General features: G+C 36.5%; 1 protein-coding gene across 9 annotated transcripts in view; it reads right to left on the bottom strand.

The window, feature by feature from the left end:
- KIDINS220 (kinase D interacting substrate 220) overlaps positions 1–20146 on the bottom strand; it is a 97759-nt gene that overhangs the window by 16599 nt on the left and 61014 nt on the right. For 5 of the 9 annotated variants that reach the window (XM_079110800.1, XM_079110792.1, XM_079110794.1 and 2 more), the window contains exons 23-26: positions 10160–10338; positions 8492–8718; positions 6364–6477; positions 5593–5649 (exon numbers count right to left, since the gene is read on the bottom strand). In XM_079110800.1, the coding sequence (XP_078966926.1) occupies positions 5593–5649; positions 6364–6477; positions 8492–8718; positions 10160–10338 (577 nt within the window). The remainder of the gene's footprint in view (positions 1–5592; positions 5650–6363; positions 6478–8491; positions 8719–10159; positions 10339–20146) is intronic. The other 4 variants (XM_079110796.1, XM_079110797.1, XM_079110798.1 and 1 more) reach the window with 2 other exon arrangements.

The following is a 20146-nucleotide window of genomic DNA, read 5'->3' as shown; positions in this document are numbered from 1 at the left end:
TGTTAGTGATACGAATTTTTAAAAACTAATTCAAAGCAAACAACAACTGCTGTTAATTGTTTTCTATATGTATTTAATTGGTGGCAAGTACTCTTTATATGTTTACAATAGTCTAAAGATGAGTGACAATATTTATTTACAATACCACTTCCGTACACTAAAGGGCAGGGGGTTCTGCTGGTCTAATGTCAGATGTCTTTCTTTTAACATAATATCTGGAACTCATCATGGGAACTCCATTTTTCCTGTTATATTATCAAGCTTATTATAAATAAAATTTTTAAAAGTGACTATCTGTGGAGACTTGCAAAAATATCAAAAAAGGGAATGCTAATGAATTATACTTCACTATAACATACCCAAACCACAAGAGAAAGCTACTGTTAACTTAGTTGGAAAATGTACTCTGCGAAGTAATTGAGAAATAATAATTTTGTCAAAGTTGACAGATAAAGTTTAGTATATTCCAAGGGAAATATTTTTAAAAACACAAGTACTAAACAATTACAATGAATATGATTTGTTATTTTTTAAACTTTTACGTGTACTCTAGGCTTTAAATGGTAACATTAATGTAATATTCTGGTGAAAACATCCCATTTTAGTTGAAGGTTATTAATTGTTTAGGAAAAAGTTTTCTTGGTTGAAATCTGACAGGAAAGACTTTGAAGCAAGAAGTAAATGCAATTTTTTGCTACACTTTAACAAAGGAAAAAAACCCCAGCAATTATTCAAATGAAAATCCATTTCTAAAATACTGTTAAAAGTGTGAATGATGTCCAAGTTGGCTGCACCCAGCTCCCATATGAGAAGTCTCAGGACCCCTGTCCAGAGCACCTGGTCTAAATAAAACCTAGTGCCCCAACTCCTTACCCACAGCATCTTTAACTTTCTCGTCCAAGTCTTCTCCTGAACATGAGAGACAGCTTGGTTTGGACACACACTTGTTGAAAACAGGATGTAAGTTTTAAATCAGTGGTGGAAATACGAATTGTCTACAGGTGAGCCCCATCTTTTTTTTACTTGGTCACTATGAATTGGATCCTGTTCAATGAAAATCAAGACCTTCATTTTTAATCCCTTTAATAAACAACAGTTTTCTGCAATCTCTAAATGCAAAAGCACACCAGAAACCATGATACTGTATCAAAGCTTCATTTGTAATTCTAAAGTTCTTTATGTTGAAACTTGGCGCTAGTTATTGTCATGTTTTTTCAACAAGGCACAGAGTGATCTAAAGATGTCTCAAAGTGTCAAGAGGTCAAGAAAGAATGACTTCTTAATACTGCTAACTCTCTCGGGGGTCTTCAAGGCCACAGGCTTAAGGGCAGGACTTCTGGCAGTTGTTACCTGCTGTACCCTGCTAGGCAGTGCCTTGCATGTTCAATCGATGTGTGCTGAACCAATGAGTGAGCACACAATCACGAAGGCATCACAGCACTCCAGGCTCCATCAGTCAAGGAGGAGTAAAAGGATAAACATGCTATGTTAGTCCTTCCTTTGAAAAATGCTTGTCAGCAAAATGCAGCTACCATAGGAGCGGCAAACTCTAAATCACTCTCGACTCAGCTTGTGGAGATCACATAGCACAATGCCATGGGAGGGAGACCTGGCCCAATACAGCCCTCCATAATGGGTCCTTCCCTTCCTAAGCCATCACAAAATGATCTCAATGCCACTACAGTTGACCCTTGAGCAACAAGGGGGTTAAAGGCACTGAGTCCCCACATAGTCAAAAATTCAGAGAACTTTTGACGTCCCAAAACTTAATGGCCAACAGCCTGCTGTTGACTGGAGGCCTTACCAATGACATAATATGTTTTGTTTGATGTATGGATTATATACCCAAGAACCTTGAGAGACCACTTTTTACCTTGATAAGCAACTGACTAGAGAGACAACTGCTCACACCAAGATGATCAGCATCCATGGTGTTTTAAGCAAAGTGTCCCAACACTTGAGCTCCCCACAATAGCAAGAGGAGGTGGCTACAAAACTACTGCAGTAGGTACTACAGTAATTTTATGCATCTTTGCACTTGTTTACATTATCTCATTGCAAATGCACCATGTATAGTCTTTGTATGTATAAGTTTGGATACATTTTAACTATAATAGATTTGTATATATTTGATGAAAGTAAATGATAAAATAGACTTATAGACATACTTTATGCATTCATGATATATCAAACTTTTCCTTAAGTTTTCAATATTTCTAGATTCCAGTTTGTAAATTTTTTTCAAAGTGTTGTAAATCTCCCCTAAAAAACCCCACGAGCACATAAATGGACCCAAGTAGTCCAACTGTGTTGTTCAAGGGTCAACTGTAATTCTCAGTAGAAACAGCACTGAAAAAAAGGCTAAATGCACCTTGTAAAATTTCCTTGGAAAGCTTTCAAAATTTCCAAGTAGGGATATACATAGCATAACATTGCAGTCCACATGGGACCTCATATTAATGCTGGTCCCATGATGCTCTGCACCTGGTGATGTCATGGCTGTTCTACTTTGTGTAAGAGCACACTATACTGTTTTACATCACGACGAAATGGCTAACGGTGCAATTCTCAGAGCAAACTCCTATCATTAAGTGATGTATGACTATTTAAGTATTCAAAAAACTCAGAAATCCTTCTAAATTCTAAGAACACAAATCAAATTACATCTTTTGAGTCTAAGAAGAATCAACAAGTAAATTGGCTGAGTTAATCTAGATTGGCTGGTATATTTGTACACTGCTCCCACTACTAAGACACAGATTATTTAATCTGAATCTATTTTTAGTTCTGAGTCTTTAAAGTGCTGTGAATTTTGGCTTTGGGGTAGTTGTAATAATAATGATGTAATTAAAAGTATGATTAGGCTGAGTAAACCTTAACTGAGACTCAAGAGGTGGGTGTGCTTTCTCCAGAAAAGCAAGCTGAGAATCAGAGAGGTGAATAAACTTGTCCAAGGCTAAGAGTTCATCATCAGCATCTATTTAACTCAAAGACCAAAGCCCTACTTCACCCACAATAGCAACAGGGGCAAAGCAGGCAGCAGGGTGCTGGAGAACAACAGGTTGGGACATGGGACATACACATTCTGGCTCTTTATTTGACACTCCCCTCCTGGACCTCTTAGCTAAGCCTCATGTGGTTCAACTGTCAGGGGAATCTGCACTAGGCTTCAGGTTATTACCTGTCCCTAAGGAAGCCTCAGGAGGAAAGGCAAGTCCAAGGTGGGGCCAGAGGTCTGCTCTCCTTGATTTTATGAACTAGAGTTCTAATGAGACTTCATTTTTGAAAAAGGTTTCTCTGCCTAAAAGGTGAAAATAACTGTTTCTTTACAGCTTTAATATGCTGGGGAGCATATCTTAGGTCTAATTTTCCCCCCATTTTTGTAAGACTTGGAACTTAATTTTTCTCAGTCATAAAATTAAAGGAAAATATAGCTAACACGGAAGCTCATGTTTGAAATCCTCACCTTTGTGAAACACTTGCATGTGGCTATATGATAAACCTTTGGCTGGACTTTACAAGGTACAAGCCCTACAGGATCATGTGAGAAAACCCAATTGTTTTCATAAGGATATGCTTTATAAAGTCTTATCAGAAACTCCTTGTGGTAAAAAAGAGATGGGTCCACCTCTATTTGAAAAGACCAGAGCTGGCTAACACTTTTTGGTCTTTTTTTTTTTTTTTTTTTTACCCCACATTACCCAATGTCTTTGATGACATACAAATTTGTTAAAAATGTTTATGTAGCTCTTGACTTGTTTGTGAGCAGCGCTCTCATCAAGAGCAGATGCTGGGGATAGCTAACCATGTGGACATGGTGTCCATCGTCCATACTGTTGCCTAAGACAGAACTGGAAAGCCTAGGAGCAGAAGGACTAAACATTTTTGCAGGACCTTTTGGTCCCCAACAATGTTCCCACATACAAGTTCTTCACATTTCCACCACTGCTTTCAATGTATAGCTTTTAACTACATGTCTACTTTTTACAAAACACATTTTACATGCTGTTGTCATTGTTAATTTCTTAAAAGCAAAGAAAGCGCGGCAAGCACCGATTCCGACTACTTCAGTTATAAAGCTATCTTTACTATTACAAGGACGACAAATACTAGGATTATTTACTAAACAAAGGCACTAACCAGGCAGAGCACTTTTACACTTTGTTACTGGGCTTCTAAACATGTCTCAGGAATTGTGTTATTTTATCTTCCCAAAAACTCATTTGAAATTTTGCCCAATGCTCCTGTCTGCTTCTGAAAGAAATGACTGACACCTTCTGATCTCCAGTGTTTGCCTACACTTTTTGGCATGGGAATTGCTACTGTTACAGCATGTCTGTGCCATTAAGTTTAACAAATTCTTCACAGTCTCTTATTTTCATCAAAAATTTGCTGAGGAATTTCAGTTCAGAGAATTGCACTGCATGCATGAATCTCTTTATTAAAGGCGCTCTCACAAAACAGAAACCCACTCTTGCATACAGTGGTGACGATCCATGGATTAAAGATTCCCTCAGCACCCAAAGAGAATTACTATGGTTTACTATGGCTGTCATTTGTGGATAACTGAAGTTACTCAAACACTTCAGCTGAAATGCTAATGACTTAAGAATTGTTAACCCCTCAAAGTGGACAACAATAACATTAACACAAAGGAAACTAATGTTTAAAAAACTAGTGCCTACCCAAATACATGCTTTAAGTTAAAAATCACTGATAACTTTAGGATGCAATATCTCATCCTCTGACTCAAACTACTATGCCACAATCCAGCATAGTTTTAGATTAAACTGATCCTATTTACTTGGGATGATATATTCTGTTAAAAAAAAAAAAAAAAAAAACCAACAGAAGCTAAAATACAAATTGAGTTCCTAAATTGCATATCAATAGACTGAAGATTTTAAGGCTCCATCATAAACACTACTTATTAAGTACAAAGTCTTGAATAATCATTATAAAAGTGATTTCCTCTACAAGTTTTTGTTTGTTTGATAGTAAGAACCTGCCTTAAGGTGTTGAGGGGAGGTTTAATTTAACTTCCTTTATGTGCTGAACCAGCTTTGCATTTGTCTGGAAATTTTGTTAATAAACAGATAAAGAAAAGTGGACACACAGGTTAAGAGACCCCACTACCTGTGGACACCCACTTTGAGAATATGCATTCTAGTTCTATATCATCTAGTTTATGTTTTCTTATAATCTCAAAGGTGATTTTGGATATTTCTGAAACTTTTCTACATGTGCAGTACCAACTATAGCCTTCATAAACACAGTCAAAGGTAAAAACAGGCCTCAACACTAAGAAATAAACACCTGAATGCTCCTGATGGCTGCTGGGAAAAACTTACGGGAAAGTAAAAATCCTCATCCCATGCCAGTGATAAAACAGATAAGCAGGAGGAAGTAAAGGGCAAATATCGGCTTTTCAATTCATTTATGAGCTGTAATCATTAGCATTCAGCTATTCTGCACTAGCTGCCATCACACAAATGCAGAGTTAGCGAACTGCTGCCATGGCGATTAAGATGTTGTTACTGCTGCAGAAGCAGTGCAAATGCTAGGTTCCACACCACAAGACCACTCCATTACCCTCGAGGAGTCTGTGGGTGAAGAAAGCCCCTCAGCAGCATCCTCCTTGATAACTTCCTAACAACATAAAACAGGAGAGTGCAGGTGACACAGTGCAGGGATGAGCCAGGCTCCAATGAATGAACATGAGGTAAAAATAATCATACATACAATACTGAATCATTTCTGTGACTAGATTTTCCCTTCATGACATTTTAAAACTTAATTAAAATTATATTAACAGGGATTTCGTTTTTACTTGCTACTTAAACTAGTTTATCATCAGGAACTCCTAATATATTAAGCAAAAATGTATTTTGTTTTGGATTAATTAGATTCAACAGCACCTTTGAGCGATTTCTCCTTATCCTGTTTAGTTTCTGTCATGAGAATGAAATGTTTTCATTCCCTGCATCATCTATTTTTTTATATCATGGTGCTAATACATAATTATGCAGATATCACACACATATGTCCTTTAAAAAGATATTAGAAATTATTAGATGTAAAGATTAAGTTTTAGAAGTTTTGGTAACATTAGTCTACAAGTCAGAAATCTCTGGTTGTAAAAAGGTCAACATTTAATCACTGAGACTGCTAGTCATTTTCCTTCCACAGATTTTACCAGGAATGAAAACAAAATACATTTTGTGTTAGTAATATTTTACGTTTCTTAAAGCTATTTATAAAGTAAGTTGTACTCTTTTACTCTGGAAAGGAAATAATCCAATTTCTAGTTCTATTTATGTTTATTATGAGATTAATATTTTAGTTACCCTTTTACATACTTACTAGGCCATTGTTCTGATCTCTGGGCAAATTCGTTTTTACTGATGGACGTGAGATGAGATGGTGGGAACTGCCAGGGTAATACCTGGGCGTGTAAAGGTATGGGGCAAAGAATGGCTATGGAAAAACATGTAACAAAAAAAGGGCATGAACAATTATAGAAATAAAAGTGTAATGAGAGTTATCAAATGAAACTAACCAAACACAACTCCAAAACTTTTAGTGCAAGTGACAAAAGAACAAAAATGCCTCCCTCATATTCTATAAGATACAAAACACAAATTTAAGATTTTTACATTTTATATTATTCACTTAATTATAAGCTTTTTAAAAGAAAACAATAGAATTTCATACCTTACACTTTGACACAAATATTTCTCCTTATGTTTAACATGTACAGACTTGTCAAGTGGCAGGTTCAGAGCGATTACATATATTAACTCCTAATGTCTTTTTAAAAAGCAGACTGGTATCTTATTAGAAAACTATTACTTACAAAAGAAGATTAACCTAAATAAGACCCAGAAAAAGTCTGGATCATAGGAGAACACCCTAGCATGAAATTCAGGAATAGCATCACTCCAAGTTCCTGGAATGTGCTGTATTCCTAAATAAGCAATTGTGTTATTTAAAAACAGGTGGAGAACCCTGTTTACATGAAACCCATAATGGTAGAATTTACTTTTAACCAGCTTCACATATCAGATTACATGGGCAACACTACAATGCACTCTGCTTTGTTACACTGATACAGTATCTTCCCCCACCTTCCTGCTTGTAACTCTGAGACTAAAAACCTCAAATAACTATAGCAAGAATCACTAAACCTAAAAAGAAAATTAAATGTTTTTAAAATAATAAATACCATTAAAGCATAATCATATTACTGTTTTTCTTAAAGTTAGTAAACATAAGATCTTGGCCTAAATGGTCTGGTAATTTTTCTTTTTTTAAATAAATTTCTTGGTCTCAAAATTTCAACTGGTATTAATTGAGAAGTTTCAGTAAAATTATAGCCAATTTTAAGATAAGTGAATAAAAATCTGCATTTCACACGGCCGACTACATAATTAAGTTTTACAAGGAAAAAATACACTATCAAATGCTATTGTTCCACCTTTGTCTCCTGGTTCATATGGAAAAAAGAATGACATTCCTCGGGCTTCTCTGAACAGAAGGCCTAATTACTAATATGGCCAATAGTTTTTAAAAACTGAAAATTTAAATTCTGAAATTCCTTCTTTGCCACATTTATTTTATATAACTTCTTCTCAGCTCCTATGAAATTTATTTAAGACAGGCAGTTGAATTCTATATATACTAGCCCCTATATTTTCTTGAATTTGACAAAATAGGAAGACAATAAATATAAGGAATTGCAATGGATCTTAGAGTACAGGTCCAGGAAGCATAATTTTATGGTTCATGCTCCATTTCCTGGCAGGAAATATTAAGTGTTTGATGTCATCAACATGGGAATAGGTAAGCTGTAGGTTGAGTCCACTAAACCTCATAGGGTCTTAACACCATTGATAATTAATTGTGCTTTCATCTTGTCATTTAAAATTACATATTTATATTAAGTAACCAATTATATCCGACTGAACACAATTTGAAATATAACAAAAAATGGGCTACAGTAGTATTAATTGGCAATTACACCTGAGTCCTACAAGCAGTATTTTCCCATCATTATCTCACATTTAAAAGGTATAAATCTTATTAAGTATAGGTAAAACAAACTACTATAGGAATTTAAGTTTATCATTGTAAATGCTAATATAAATTATACAATATATACCAAGGAACATTTATTTATAAAAAAACAAAAAGAAATAGATTCCTTTAGAGCACAGGATATTCACTGCTGAACCTGTGGTGTGTACTTTCTTGTCAAGAAAATAAATAAATAAGCATCTCTAATATTCAGATTCTTTTGAGACCTATAATATGCTAAAATCCAAAATTCTTTTGATTTCTTAAAAACATACATTTTACATTTAAACTTTAATTTTTTCCTATTTTAAAGCCAAGGTACAGTTTCAAAACAATAATGGAATCCACAAGAAGAAAACTCCTGAGATTTTCCTGAAACAAATTCTTAAAAGCAAAGATACCACCATGTCCTTACCCTGTTGTAGAAGGGATGCTGAGGGCCCGTCATGCCACTGTAATAGCTGCTGTGAGGTTGCGGTGACACCACCCCACCTGCAAATGGCCCATTGAAGGACGTGGAGGAAGAGCAGACAGACGGGGGCTGACTATAGCCCGAGGGTGCCCGAGGAGGAGCTTCGTGTAGCGGAAGTGGGGGATAGGCAAGTCCTCCTATATTGATCTGCTCTCTCGCAGCGCGAACATCTGAAAGATTTCGCCATGTCCCAGAAGGCCAAAGAAAACAGGACACTGGTTATCAGTCCAATCACCAGTTACTGCTTTAATTACTAGACACAAAAATGGCTATATCACTCTTGTCAGGGATTCCTACTGAAAGTAGACAAAATCCTGAATGCTGTATTGACCTTTCAGTGAAAAAAGTTCAACTATTGTTCATAAAAGAGTTTTTCACTATTTGAAAAATCACCAACATCTGGATTCTTTTCTTCAGTTACCAAGACTGTTAATTTTCTCTGACTTTTTAAAGATTTATTTATGATGTTAACAATTCTTATGATTCATTAACAACTGTAATAATCCAAATTTATCTAGTACCAACACAAAGTTAGTTAAGACTGAACTAAATTGAGACTCAAACCATGTCCAAAACAGATTCCACAGAAAAAAAAATTTTGCATCAGTCTTATGACAAATACCTATAAAATGCAGTAATAGTTTATTTTTAATTGCCACACAATAATTGTACATATTCATGGGGTACACTGTTCTACTCTGATACATGTATATATTGTGTGGGATATTAGCATATTTATGACCTCAAACATTCATCATTTCTTTGTGGTGAGACCATCCAAAATCCCCTCTTCTAGGTATTTTGAAATAAATGTTAAGTTATCGTTAACTAGAGGCCCCCTGCTACTGTGTAATGAAAGTCAGAATTTATTCTTCCCACGTAGCTGTACCTTCATACTCACTGACCCACCTCTCTTCCTTTCCCTTTCTCCTTATCCTCCCAGGCTCTGGTAAGCCCTGTTCGACTCTACTTCTCTATAAGAACAGTTTTTCCAGATTACACATGTGTGGGATAAGGCAGTTTATCTTTCTGTGCACTTTATATAATGTACTAAGACTAGTTTAATTCCTGGAGTACTCAAGGATGGGCGAGTAGGGTGAGAGTGTTTCAGTGCAATTGTGGTATATGTGTACATGTACACAGTAGTGCTCCAAGGACTTCATCTATTTTAAAACCTTAATGTCATGATGCTCAAGTTCCGATACAAATTTAAACTTAAATTTAAGTTTAAAAAGTAACTATAAAGATTTATAAAAGTAATATAAAGATTTTCTTACTCCTTGGAGAGACCCCTATTAGGAACAGAAGACTCATGACAGGAAATTATAATGGATTAACATCTGAATACCATGACCGTATGTAAATAAAATCTGATTTCAAAGTTCCAAAGTAAGATTTTAGGGAGGAGATTATCATAAAGTGAGTTAAAACATTTTCTTAACATTCCCAAAAGACCAAGACTCCAAGTCCTTAATTCTCCTGTGTGATACTTGGTTCAAAGTTCTTGGTTTTTCATGGATGGAGCAAGAGAAACTTATATAGCTAAGATAGAAACAGGGAAATAATTCAGGCCCTTAGGGAAGAAAAATTAAATGTACTATCAACACCCACCTGCAATAATCTCCCGTAGTTTAGGATCTAAGTTTACAGTGCATGGCAGAAATGTTTTTACATCTCGAGCCACAAGAACAGGTGTCCGTGAAGACAAAAATACTTCAAAATTTCTTATATCTCCATCAATTTCAAGCAGTGGTTCAACATCCTTGGTTGTTGGAATATTCTTTGAAATTCTTCAAATAAGAAATAAATGAAAATTTTCATTAATGTCACTATAAGAAAGGCAAATTCTGTATAACCCAAAACTTGTTACTTACTGAAATAACACACTACACGCCTGTTACTTAAAAAAAAAATTTTTTTAAAGAAATCAAACAGTTGTATAGTTACAAAATTACTAAGGTAACAATGAGCGAGGTCAGAACCATACTGCCTTTAGCCAAAGGCAGGACTTGATAAGAAAACACAGGAAAGTAACACATTCACCAGGAGTACCACACACTGGTGGCTACTTCTCAGTGACAACAAAATAAGTTCTCGGTGTGCAGATGATGACACGGGCCTCTGAGTCTGCCCCAAGTCACAGTTAGGAGAGGACTCTGGCTCTGAAACTCATGATTTTTAAAAAGACAACCATGGTTCTCCCCTTTGCAGAATTTCTTTTTTCTTTTCTTTCCTTTGTTTCCCCCACTACCAGGGACTGAACCCAGGACCTTGTGCATACTAACTAGGCAAGTACTCTACCATTGAACTACATACTCCAGCCCCGAAATAAAGAACTTTTAAAGGTAAAACAAGTAACTCTTGTTCATTAAAAATACTTATTACACATTACTGTGCCAAGCTATGTGAGACCGTGCTTTCGTAGGTCAAAAAATGATGAAATGCTGGCCAACGCACACGGTCTACCAAGCAGATGCCAGGCAGTGTGCTGATCTGAGGCTGAGCTGGAAAGGCACCAGAGAGATGGGGTAAGGAGAGCGGGGCTAAGAGACAGGAAGGCCAGTGGGGAAGCTGGATAACAACAAACAGTCACCAGCAGGAGGATGGATAAACGGTGGTATATTCATACAACAGAACACATGCCAGTAATAAAAAGGAGCCAACCATCAAGACATACAACAGTATGGGTAAATCTCATCAAATGATGCTAAGTAAAAGAAACCAGCCAATAAAGAGTGCATAGTTGTTTGTTACCATTTATATTAAAGTGGAAAATGTAATCCAATCAATAGAAAGCAGTTCAAGGTTCCCTGTGAAGTTAGGGATGGCAGGGGAGGTAGGTGACAAAGAGAGATTACAAAGGACCAGCAGGAAACTTCTGGAAGTGATGGATATGTCCACTTTCCTGACTGTGATGATGATTTTATAGATAAATACAAATGTTAAGCTTGTAAACTGTACTATTTATTTATTTACACATTTATTTTTGCAGTACTGGTGATTAAACCCAAGGGGTGCTTTACCACTGAGCTACACACCAACCCCTTTTTTAAATTTTGAAACTGCAATGATTTTAAAATGACATTTTGCCATATATCAATTGTACCCCAAAAAAGCAGTTTTAATATCACTGGCACTATCTTTAAAAATACTCATTTCCCAATCAAGAATATGAACTCTTAGGTTGTATTAAATGAGTATAGCTTCAGAGGAGCAGTAAGATTTTCATGCCCCTCAAAAATGAAATGGAATCTTCCTTCAATATTAGTAACAGTTATACTATTTGGAATTGGCACTTTACGGCTCAGACCCAGTACTTGGCAAGAAGTCAAATATTAAAAGTCATTTAAGGAAAAATACAGAGAACAAAATTAGCAAACAAGAAAAGAATAGGGTGCTGCTGAGAAAATAAAGATGGCAATTCTGTCAATGAATTTCGAGAAGTCCTTTGGTAGACACTCACACATGCATGAAACAGAAAAGGCTTCTGAAATGGGATTACGTTTAATAAAGTAAAATAGCATTCAAACTGTTTGTTAGAAAAAATTAAAATAAATGGAAAACCTGAAGATTGACTGCACAAGCATCATTTTCAAAAGTGGCCTATGAATCAGAACGTAAACAGTTAAAAGGTAGTTCGTCTATTTCAGAAGTTTAACACACCAAGAAAGATCAGGGGTGCGGGGGGAGGTGGAGAGAGAGAGAGAGAGAGAGAAGGGGAGGGAGGGAGAGAGATCCAGTCTAGAAAGACTGAGATAAAAACACACAGCTGACAAGTCACATGAAACAAATTAACTGCATTTTAATGCCAGCGCTGCTTAGGCCTGAATGGGAACAGTGTTCTCAAAGCCATGAACAATGCTGCTGCTCACAAGCCAGCTACTACTGCTGGGTTCCAGATTGAAGTCTCTCTTCTAACCTTCTGAGCTCAACACATGAAACTCTTCAGCTAAAAGAGATATTTATGTAAATGATAATCTTTTGGCAGAGGGCCATCAAAATCATATGGGCCTTTATTTTTTAGATATTTTTCCAAAGGTTAACATTTAAAGAATTTAAGTAACTTCACTTTTAAATTAAAAGTAAATTTAAATTTCCACTATTATGAATCATGTGAACTCAAGCTGCCAGCAGTTAAATGGCCCACAGAAAGCATTTAAAAACTCAGGCATCAACAAGCTCCTGGTAAGTTTAAATGCAATTTCTTTCTATGCCACCAATTGAGCAGTACTTGTTAATGCTAACATCAATGTAAGTTAGAGCATTTTGATTACAAATGACAGTGGTTTATAGAAAGTCCTTATTAATTCCTTGCAGAAATTACATAAGCGATTCAGATCACTTCCATCCAAAATGAGGATTAAAATAAATGAGGGAAAAATTTTTATTTTAAAATATAAGGTTCTTAGAGCATAATTTATGAAGAAAGCATTATTTATCATACTCTTTCTGAAGATAGCTGCCTAATAACATGATTATTTAAAAGTTAAAATTTAAGATAAATTTTCTTTTTTTTTTGGTGCTTAGGACCAAACCCAGAGCCATCACCAGTAGCTACACCCCCAGCACAATTTTTCTTAAAAATTCCTAAATCCTTAGAATTTTATTACTTGGAATAAATTTAATTGCTAGTAGACTCTCAAATACTTTCTACTATGGACTGCCCATTTATTCAATACCTTCTATGCACAAAATACTGGAGATTCTGAGAGATGGATGGAACACACAGGCAGAGAACAGTCACTGAGCACTGTGACAAAAGGTCAGAAACAAACAAGACCATGAAATTCATTTGTATGCCTACTACCATCTCTGGAAAGACAACCCAAACCCTAGACTCCTCAGGAGCTAACTCTCTAAACCCTGTCTTCACCCAGTTAATCCCTACCCATCCTCCATACTCAGCAAAACTTCACCTTCATCAGCTTGGTCTTCTGAGAGCAGGACATATTCCTCTACCACAGGCCCAGGGCACATACGCTTCTTGAATATTACACATCACAACTGGAATTGTACATTCGCTAATGGAATTATCTTAATGTCCACCTCCCTCTCCACACTGGAAGTTCCATCGAAGCTGGGAACAAGTTTGGTTTGTTTACCATGGTATGAACATTGTCACAATACTCTTGTTCGATAAGTATTGGAAGAGTGAATAAATTACACACAAAAATTATGTTCTTCTTAAAGAATTCTATTCTTGCAGAATAAAATAATTTTCACTTTATCTTTTTTGATACTGACATAGCCTTATGCTTGGGAAAGTGCAAGTTGATCCATTTTGAGTTAATTATTACACATGGTGTGAGATAAGAGCTCAATTTCATTCCTTTTTATGTGTGGAAATCTAATTGTGCCAGCACCATTTGCTGAAGAGACTTTGTTTCCTAAAGAGGGAAATGACACTGTTTTGGTGGGATACAAATGTCCACACGGAGCAGACATCCTTGTCTTGTTCCTGTTTTCAGGGTTAAGGTATCAGTCTCTCACCACTGCTAATAGCTGTGGGGTTTTCATAAATGCTCTTTATTATCGGCTGGCTCAGTTGGGAGAGTGCTTGCTTGCAAGCATAAGGTCCTAGGTTCAATCCCCAGTACCACAAAAGAAAAATATATAAATAAATAAAATAAAATAAATGCTCTTTATCACACTTCAAATGTCCCCTTCCATTACAAGTTTCCTGGGTATTTTTATCAAGAAAAGGTACTGGATATTATCAAATGCCTTTTCTGCATTAGCTGAGCAGCTCTCGTAATCCTTTTTATTTCCATAAGGGTGGCAGTAATGAGCCAATTTGCTGACTTTAATTATTATCTTCCCTTTTTTTGTCAGTTTAATAAAAGATTCGTCAACTTCTTTTTCTTTTTTTCCTTGTGGGCTGGGGATTGAACCCAGAGCCTCACATTCATGCTAGGCAAATGCTCTATCACTGAGCTCTATCCCAGCCAATGTTTTTTCTTAAAATAGACTTCTAAAGACTTCCTATAATGTGAATTTTTTTCTTTAATGTGTTGTAAATTTCAGCAAACACAGCCACTAAGGATTGTTTTTACTACCTCTGTCATTGATACCTCTACTAGAATAGACAAATAAGTTTAGATATTCATATTCTGAATGAATTTGCTGTGACTTATTTGATTAGCATTATTTTATTTAGGAATTAGGCTGTGTGTGTTGTGTTGGCAATTTGGGGAATATGTGGTACAGTAGATAAGACAAGCTTCTGATTTAGAAGTTTCATTTTGGCTTTTTTTCTACCTTACCAGCAAGTGACCTTAGGCAAGTCAATCTGCCAGAACTTTGAACCCACACCCATAAGATGAGGGCAACAGTGCCGTCCTACCTACCTCACAGGGTCAACGTATGTACATATGTCAGAGGCCCATGAAGTACCACCATGACAACTACAGATGAGTCAGCAAAGTCAATCAACAAGACATGTACATATGTCAGAGGCCTATGAAATACCACCATGACAACTACAGACGAGTCAGCAGGGTCAATCAACAAGACATGTACATACGTCAGAGGCCTATGAAGTACCACCATGACAACTACAGATGAGTCAGCAGGGTCAATCAACAAGACATGTACATATGTCAGAGGCCTATGAAGTACCACCATGACAACTACAGACGAGTCAGCAGGGTCAATCAACAAGACATGTACATATGTCAGAGGCCTATGAAGTACCACCATGACAACTACAGACAAGTCAGCAGGGTCAATCAACAAAATAATCATCTCAATTTGATGCCTATGATCAAAATCTTTTAAATAAAACAGCTAAAAGTGCTCAGGTAAGCAAATGAAGACTATATTAGCCATATATGTTCCTAGGCTACTCAATTAAGATTAATCTCTTCTAACTAATTTTAGGGGGAAAAATAAGTGTTAAGGTATTTATTAGTGTTTACACAAATAAGTTGCAACCATTAATTCAAAAATAGCACAGTTTTTCCCAAGAAGAGTACATTCTTTAATAGAATCATGGGAACAGAATTCCACACAATATATATATTTTAATATAAGAAAGCAAGGAAGGAATACTTCACATTACCAGAACAAATAATTGGTTGGTTCAATCAAGATGATTTATTTTTCCAACCAAATACTTATCATTTATTATTTATTACAGTTGACATATTCTGACAATCACATGACTTTAACATTTAGTAAAGTAAAGCACATCTGGTTCCAAAGGGATGCAGGACACAGTCACCTCAGATGAGCTGCAATTGAACTGATCTGCTCTTTAATGTTCAACTCATCATTCTACCCCCTTGCAAAGGCTAGTGCCTCTGCTTGCTGAAGTTGGAAATATCTGCCATTTCAGTCCTTCAGAGCAGGTAACACAAGTGAAGGTGCTACCTCTGGGACAGCTATAGCCTGGTTCCATGTTCTGCTTATTTGCAAGTATCACTAAGATGGCTTTGAAGTTCTTCATCTTCTGATATGGCAACAACTCTGATTTGGAAATGCCAGTTTGGTCTTGATAACAACTGTCTACTATATAAATGACTGCATCTATGTTTGGTTAATAACATCTTCAGTATGGTCCTCTCCTTCGAAATTCCAGACTTGAAACTTAAAATTCTAAAAATACACACACACACACACACACACACACACACACACACACACACATTAAAAAATTAAATCCGAAAATAATAATAGTAGTAATGACTTTTTCATCCTATAATCTGCATAAAAATTGTGGGTTTTTCTGCCTCAACTAATCCTCAAATTAAAACCCTCATTTCCTGAATTCTAAACAGACTGGATAAAATTCTTGAGAAAAGTCTACCATTAAGTAGCTGTTGCCCTCACCAATCCTCAGAGATGGCTATTTGAGCCACCTCTGCTCACCCTGGCCTCCAGATTGAGCTCCAAGCCAGAACTTCACATTACTCATCAATTTTGTTATCTTTTCAAAGAATCAACTTTTGGCTTCATTGTTTTTCTTTACTGTTACTCTATTTTGTACTTTATTCATCTTAAATTTAACCTTTATTATATCTTTCCTCCTACTAGCTTTGAGTTCAATTAGTTTTTCTTTTTCTAGTTCTTCAAGGTTTGAAATTAGACCATTGGTGTAAGATCTCTTATCTTTTTTCTCCTTCCTTCCTCCCTCTCTCCCTCACTCCCTTTCTTGGCGGTGCTGGGGACTGAACCCAGGGCCCTGTGTATGCAAGGCAGGTGCTCTACCACAAAGCTACACTCCCATCCCACTTTCTTCTTTTTTAATGTTGGTATTGACAGCAGTAAGTTTCCCTGTAAGCATTGCCTTTGCTACATCCTGTTCAGTTTTACTCACTTCTAAGATACTTGTAAAGATGCTTTGATAACTATTCCAGAGTCACCTTTCACACTGTGTGGAAAAGTGTGTTAGCCTAGGGGTCAGAAAATACACATTTACCTCACTATGGCTAAAGTAATGAAAGAAAGAAAGTAACAAAAGCTGAAACTGCCTGTACAGACTACCCAGAGTGTACACTGCCCAGTGGAGCAAAGGAGCAGAGGCCCCACAAGAGGCCTCCACCCGCGTGGAGCAGCCAGGGCTGCCTGGCTCTCAAGACAGCCCTGGGAATAGTGTCAGGTGTTCTCTCTAGCACTCGCTGTCCAGAGCCCATGAAAAGAAGCCAGTCTCACAGGCAACCTATTCAGAACCCACACTAGGAAACAAAGCACAGAGACACAGTTGCCACAATCCTTCAAGTATGTCTGTTTCTGGTTTTAAAAAAGACATTTGCAAGTATTTAATATTTTAATCAAGGGCACACAAAAGAAAAGGGACAGCTTTTGTGAAGTTGTGTGTTGGGAAGAAGTGTGCCGTGTTCAGGGACCCTGGAGACCTTTGTGACCAGAGTATGGAGCAGGGCAGGGTGCGGCTATACCACCAGGACCATCCTGTAGCTTATTTCTTAGGGAGAATTGCTTTAAGTATGTGCATTTTCTAGAATGTCTTTCTGGAGAACATATCCTTTATCTCTGTGGAGGGGCACTGGACTTGTATTACCTCAATTTAGCATTTTTGCCAACTTAATAAACATAGCTAATAAAGAAAAAAAAAAAAGGATGGTCTAATTAGGGTTAAATAATGTAAACCTTAAAGGTGCTTATCTAAATTGCCACAGAAACCACTGACAGAGCTTAGCAATGTTATTCTTTTACTTACTGGAAGAACTTTACATTTTAAAATATTATTTTGCACTGAAGGTGTATATTTCCAAGATAATCTACTTGGCCGAAACATTAGGGCTCAAGATTGCTTTTTTTTATACAAATGGAGAAACAGGAGCTGGGGTTATGGCTCAGGGTAGAGTGCTTGCCTAACATGTGTGAGGCACCACATATAAATAATTTAAAAAATAATATTCATCAACATCTAAAAATAATTTTTTAAAAATGGAGGAAACAAGTAGGCATGCAATTTAAAGGATAAACAAGATGTTCAGCATGCAAACTCAGTAGAAAGTAATCACACGCGCGCTCTCCACACTGCACTGTGGCTAGGCCCCAGCTGGGCTTGAGGGCAGCACAGGCACCATATGTCTAAGCACACCCGAGGGCACAATGCCCTCTCCTCCAGGTGATGCTCACTCTCCCTGGTTAGAAATAACCAGAGAAGCAGAGAGGTGAGTAAACAGAGGCAGGATCACAACTCTTCAATTTTATAATAGCCTTCAGAACAGCCCATTTTTCTCATGAACTGAATTTGTTTAAAAATGTCATAATTTGAATAAACTGATTTATATTAATTCTGCTTTACTCACTGAAATTCTGCAAAAGATTTCATTTGGAAAAAGGTTTCACTGGTGGTAAAACTCTGAAAAACAGTGCATTACAAGATGATGCCTATCCAGGTACAACCATGTAAGTGATCAGATAACAGCAACTCAGATTACAAACCAATAACTCAAATCTAGAGTAATAAGAGAAGATTTAAGTAACAAGAAGCAAAATAATTCACAAGCGATTCAATATGAAAATAGTATTTGTGATTAAAAAACACTGCCTGATTCTGGTATCCAGAGTTTATGCTATGATAGCAATTTTTAAATGCTCAGATGAAAGAAAATGAGATCAAATTTTTATAGCTGTTTGAGGCAACACTAATAATATTGCATGTTGCTACCAAGTGATAAGATATCCATCATATATGTGGGAACAAATGTTTTACAATACAACCCTGAATAACAGGCACAGAGAATAGAAGCTCTGTACTCAAAGTCAACAGACAAGTAGTTGAAGAAAAATCTTCATCACGCAAAGTATCTTAAAATATTAGTATTTATATGGTATTTGCTGGTAAATGGATGGAACTGGAGACTATCATGCTAAATGAAATAAGCCAATCCCAAATACCAAAGTCGAATGCTCTATCTGATGTGCAGTTGCTGATTCACAATAGGTGAGGGAGGGGTGGGAATGGGAAAGATAGTAGAATGAATCAGACATCACTTTCCTGTGTTCATATATGAATACACAACCAGTGTAATTCCACATCATGTACGACCACAAGAATGGGGAAGTTATACTCCATGTATGTGCGATATGTCAAAATAAATACTATTGTCATGCATAACTAAAAAGAACAAAAAAATTAAAAATATTAGTATTTAATATTTTTAAATCCAAATATAAACTTGTAAGAAGATGTTTTTTAAAGTCTCTTTTTTCAAATCCACTCTCTGCTCATAAGTTAATTTGAAAGACTTTTAGGAGAGGGCTCGGGAAACAGTTCAGTGGTAAAGCACTTGCCTAGCACAGGTTTCTGCTGGGTAAAAGAGGGAGGGAGGAAGGGAGGAAGGAAGGAATTAATTAACTTTAGGAGAAAAAGCTACTAGCAAACTTTAAAATTATACCACATGATTAGATTCATTTGTCTATGATCATGATTCTCAGTGCCAGTAAATGTCAGGAACAAGAGAAGGAGGAAAAAGAGGTGAGTGGAGAGGGGAGGCGGGAGGGAGGGAGGCAGGAGGGAGGGAGGCGGGAGGGAGGGAGGGAGGCAGAAGGGAGGGAGGGAGGGAGGGAGGGAGGGACAAACAGGCGTATGAAAATTCGACCTTTTGTGAAATCATTTTCCCCTTGTTTTCTGCCATGGAAAGTGGGGAACAAAAAGCACCAGACTTGATTTCATGGCCACACGTCTAATAATGTTCATGGTGCCACACTCCCATCTTGTGGACTTGCTGGAAATTGCTAACAGAAGCCACTTTTGCAGGGTGGTCTTATATTAGCACCTCACATTATCTCAGCCTTGTAATGGCTATCATTTTTTTGTTGCACATTATTTTAGTTTTCCCTTGTATTTTAAAATGGATTAAAATACTTTGACTTAATATTCTGAAATCACAAGCCTTCAGTGAAAAAATTAACTTCAGAAAAAGAAAAGTTAGCTGATTTCTGAAGGCATATTCATTTGTGGTGGTAAATCTGAATCCTTCAATTATTAGATGTGTCTAAAAATATACTAAACAAAATATCCTACATTATAAAATAAACTGTAAAACTGTACAGTTAATTTTTTTTACGTATAAATGTATTTTTTAATATAAAACCTATTTTAGAAAAAGTGACCTTGTCATTTGT

The sequence above is a fragment of the Sciurus vulgaris genome (genome assembly GCF_902686455.1).
Source record: "Sciurus vulgaris genome assembly, chromosome: 14".
Taxonomy (NCBI): Eukaryota; Metazoa; Chordata; class Mammalia; order Rodentia; family Sciuridae; genus Sciurus; species Sciurus vulgaris.
Note: the sequence above shows the minus strand (reverse complement) of the source record. Positions and strands in the feature narration are given on the sequence as shown.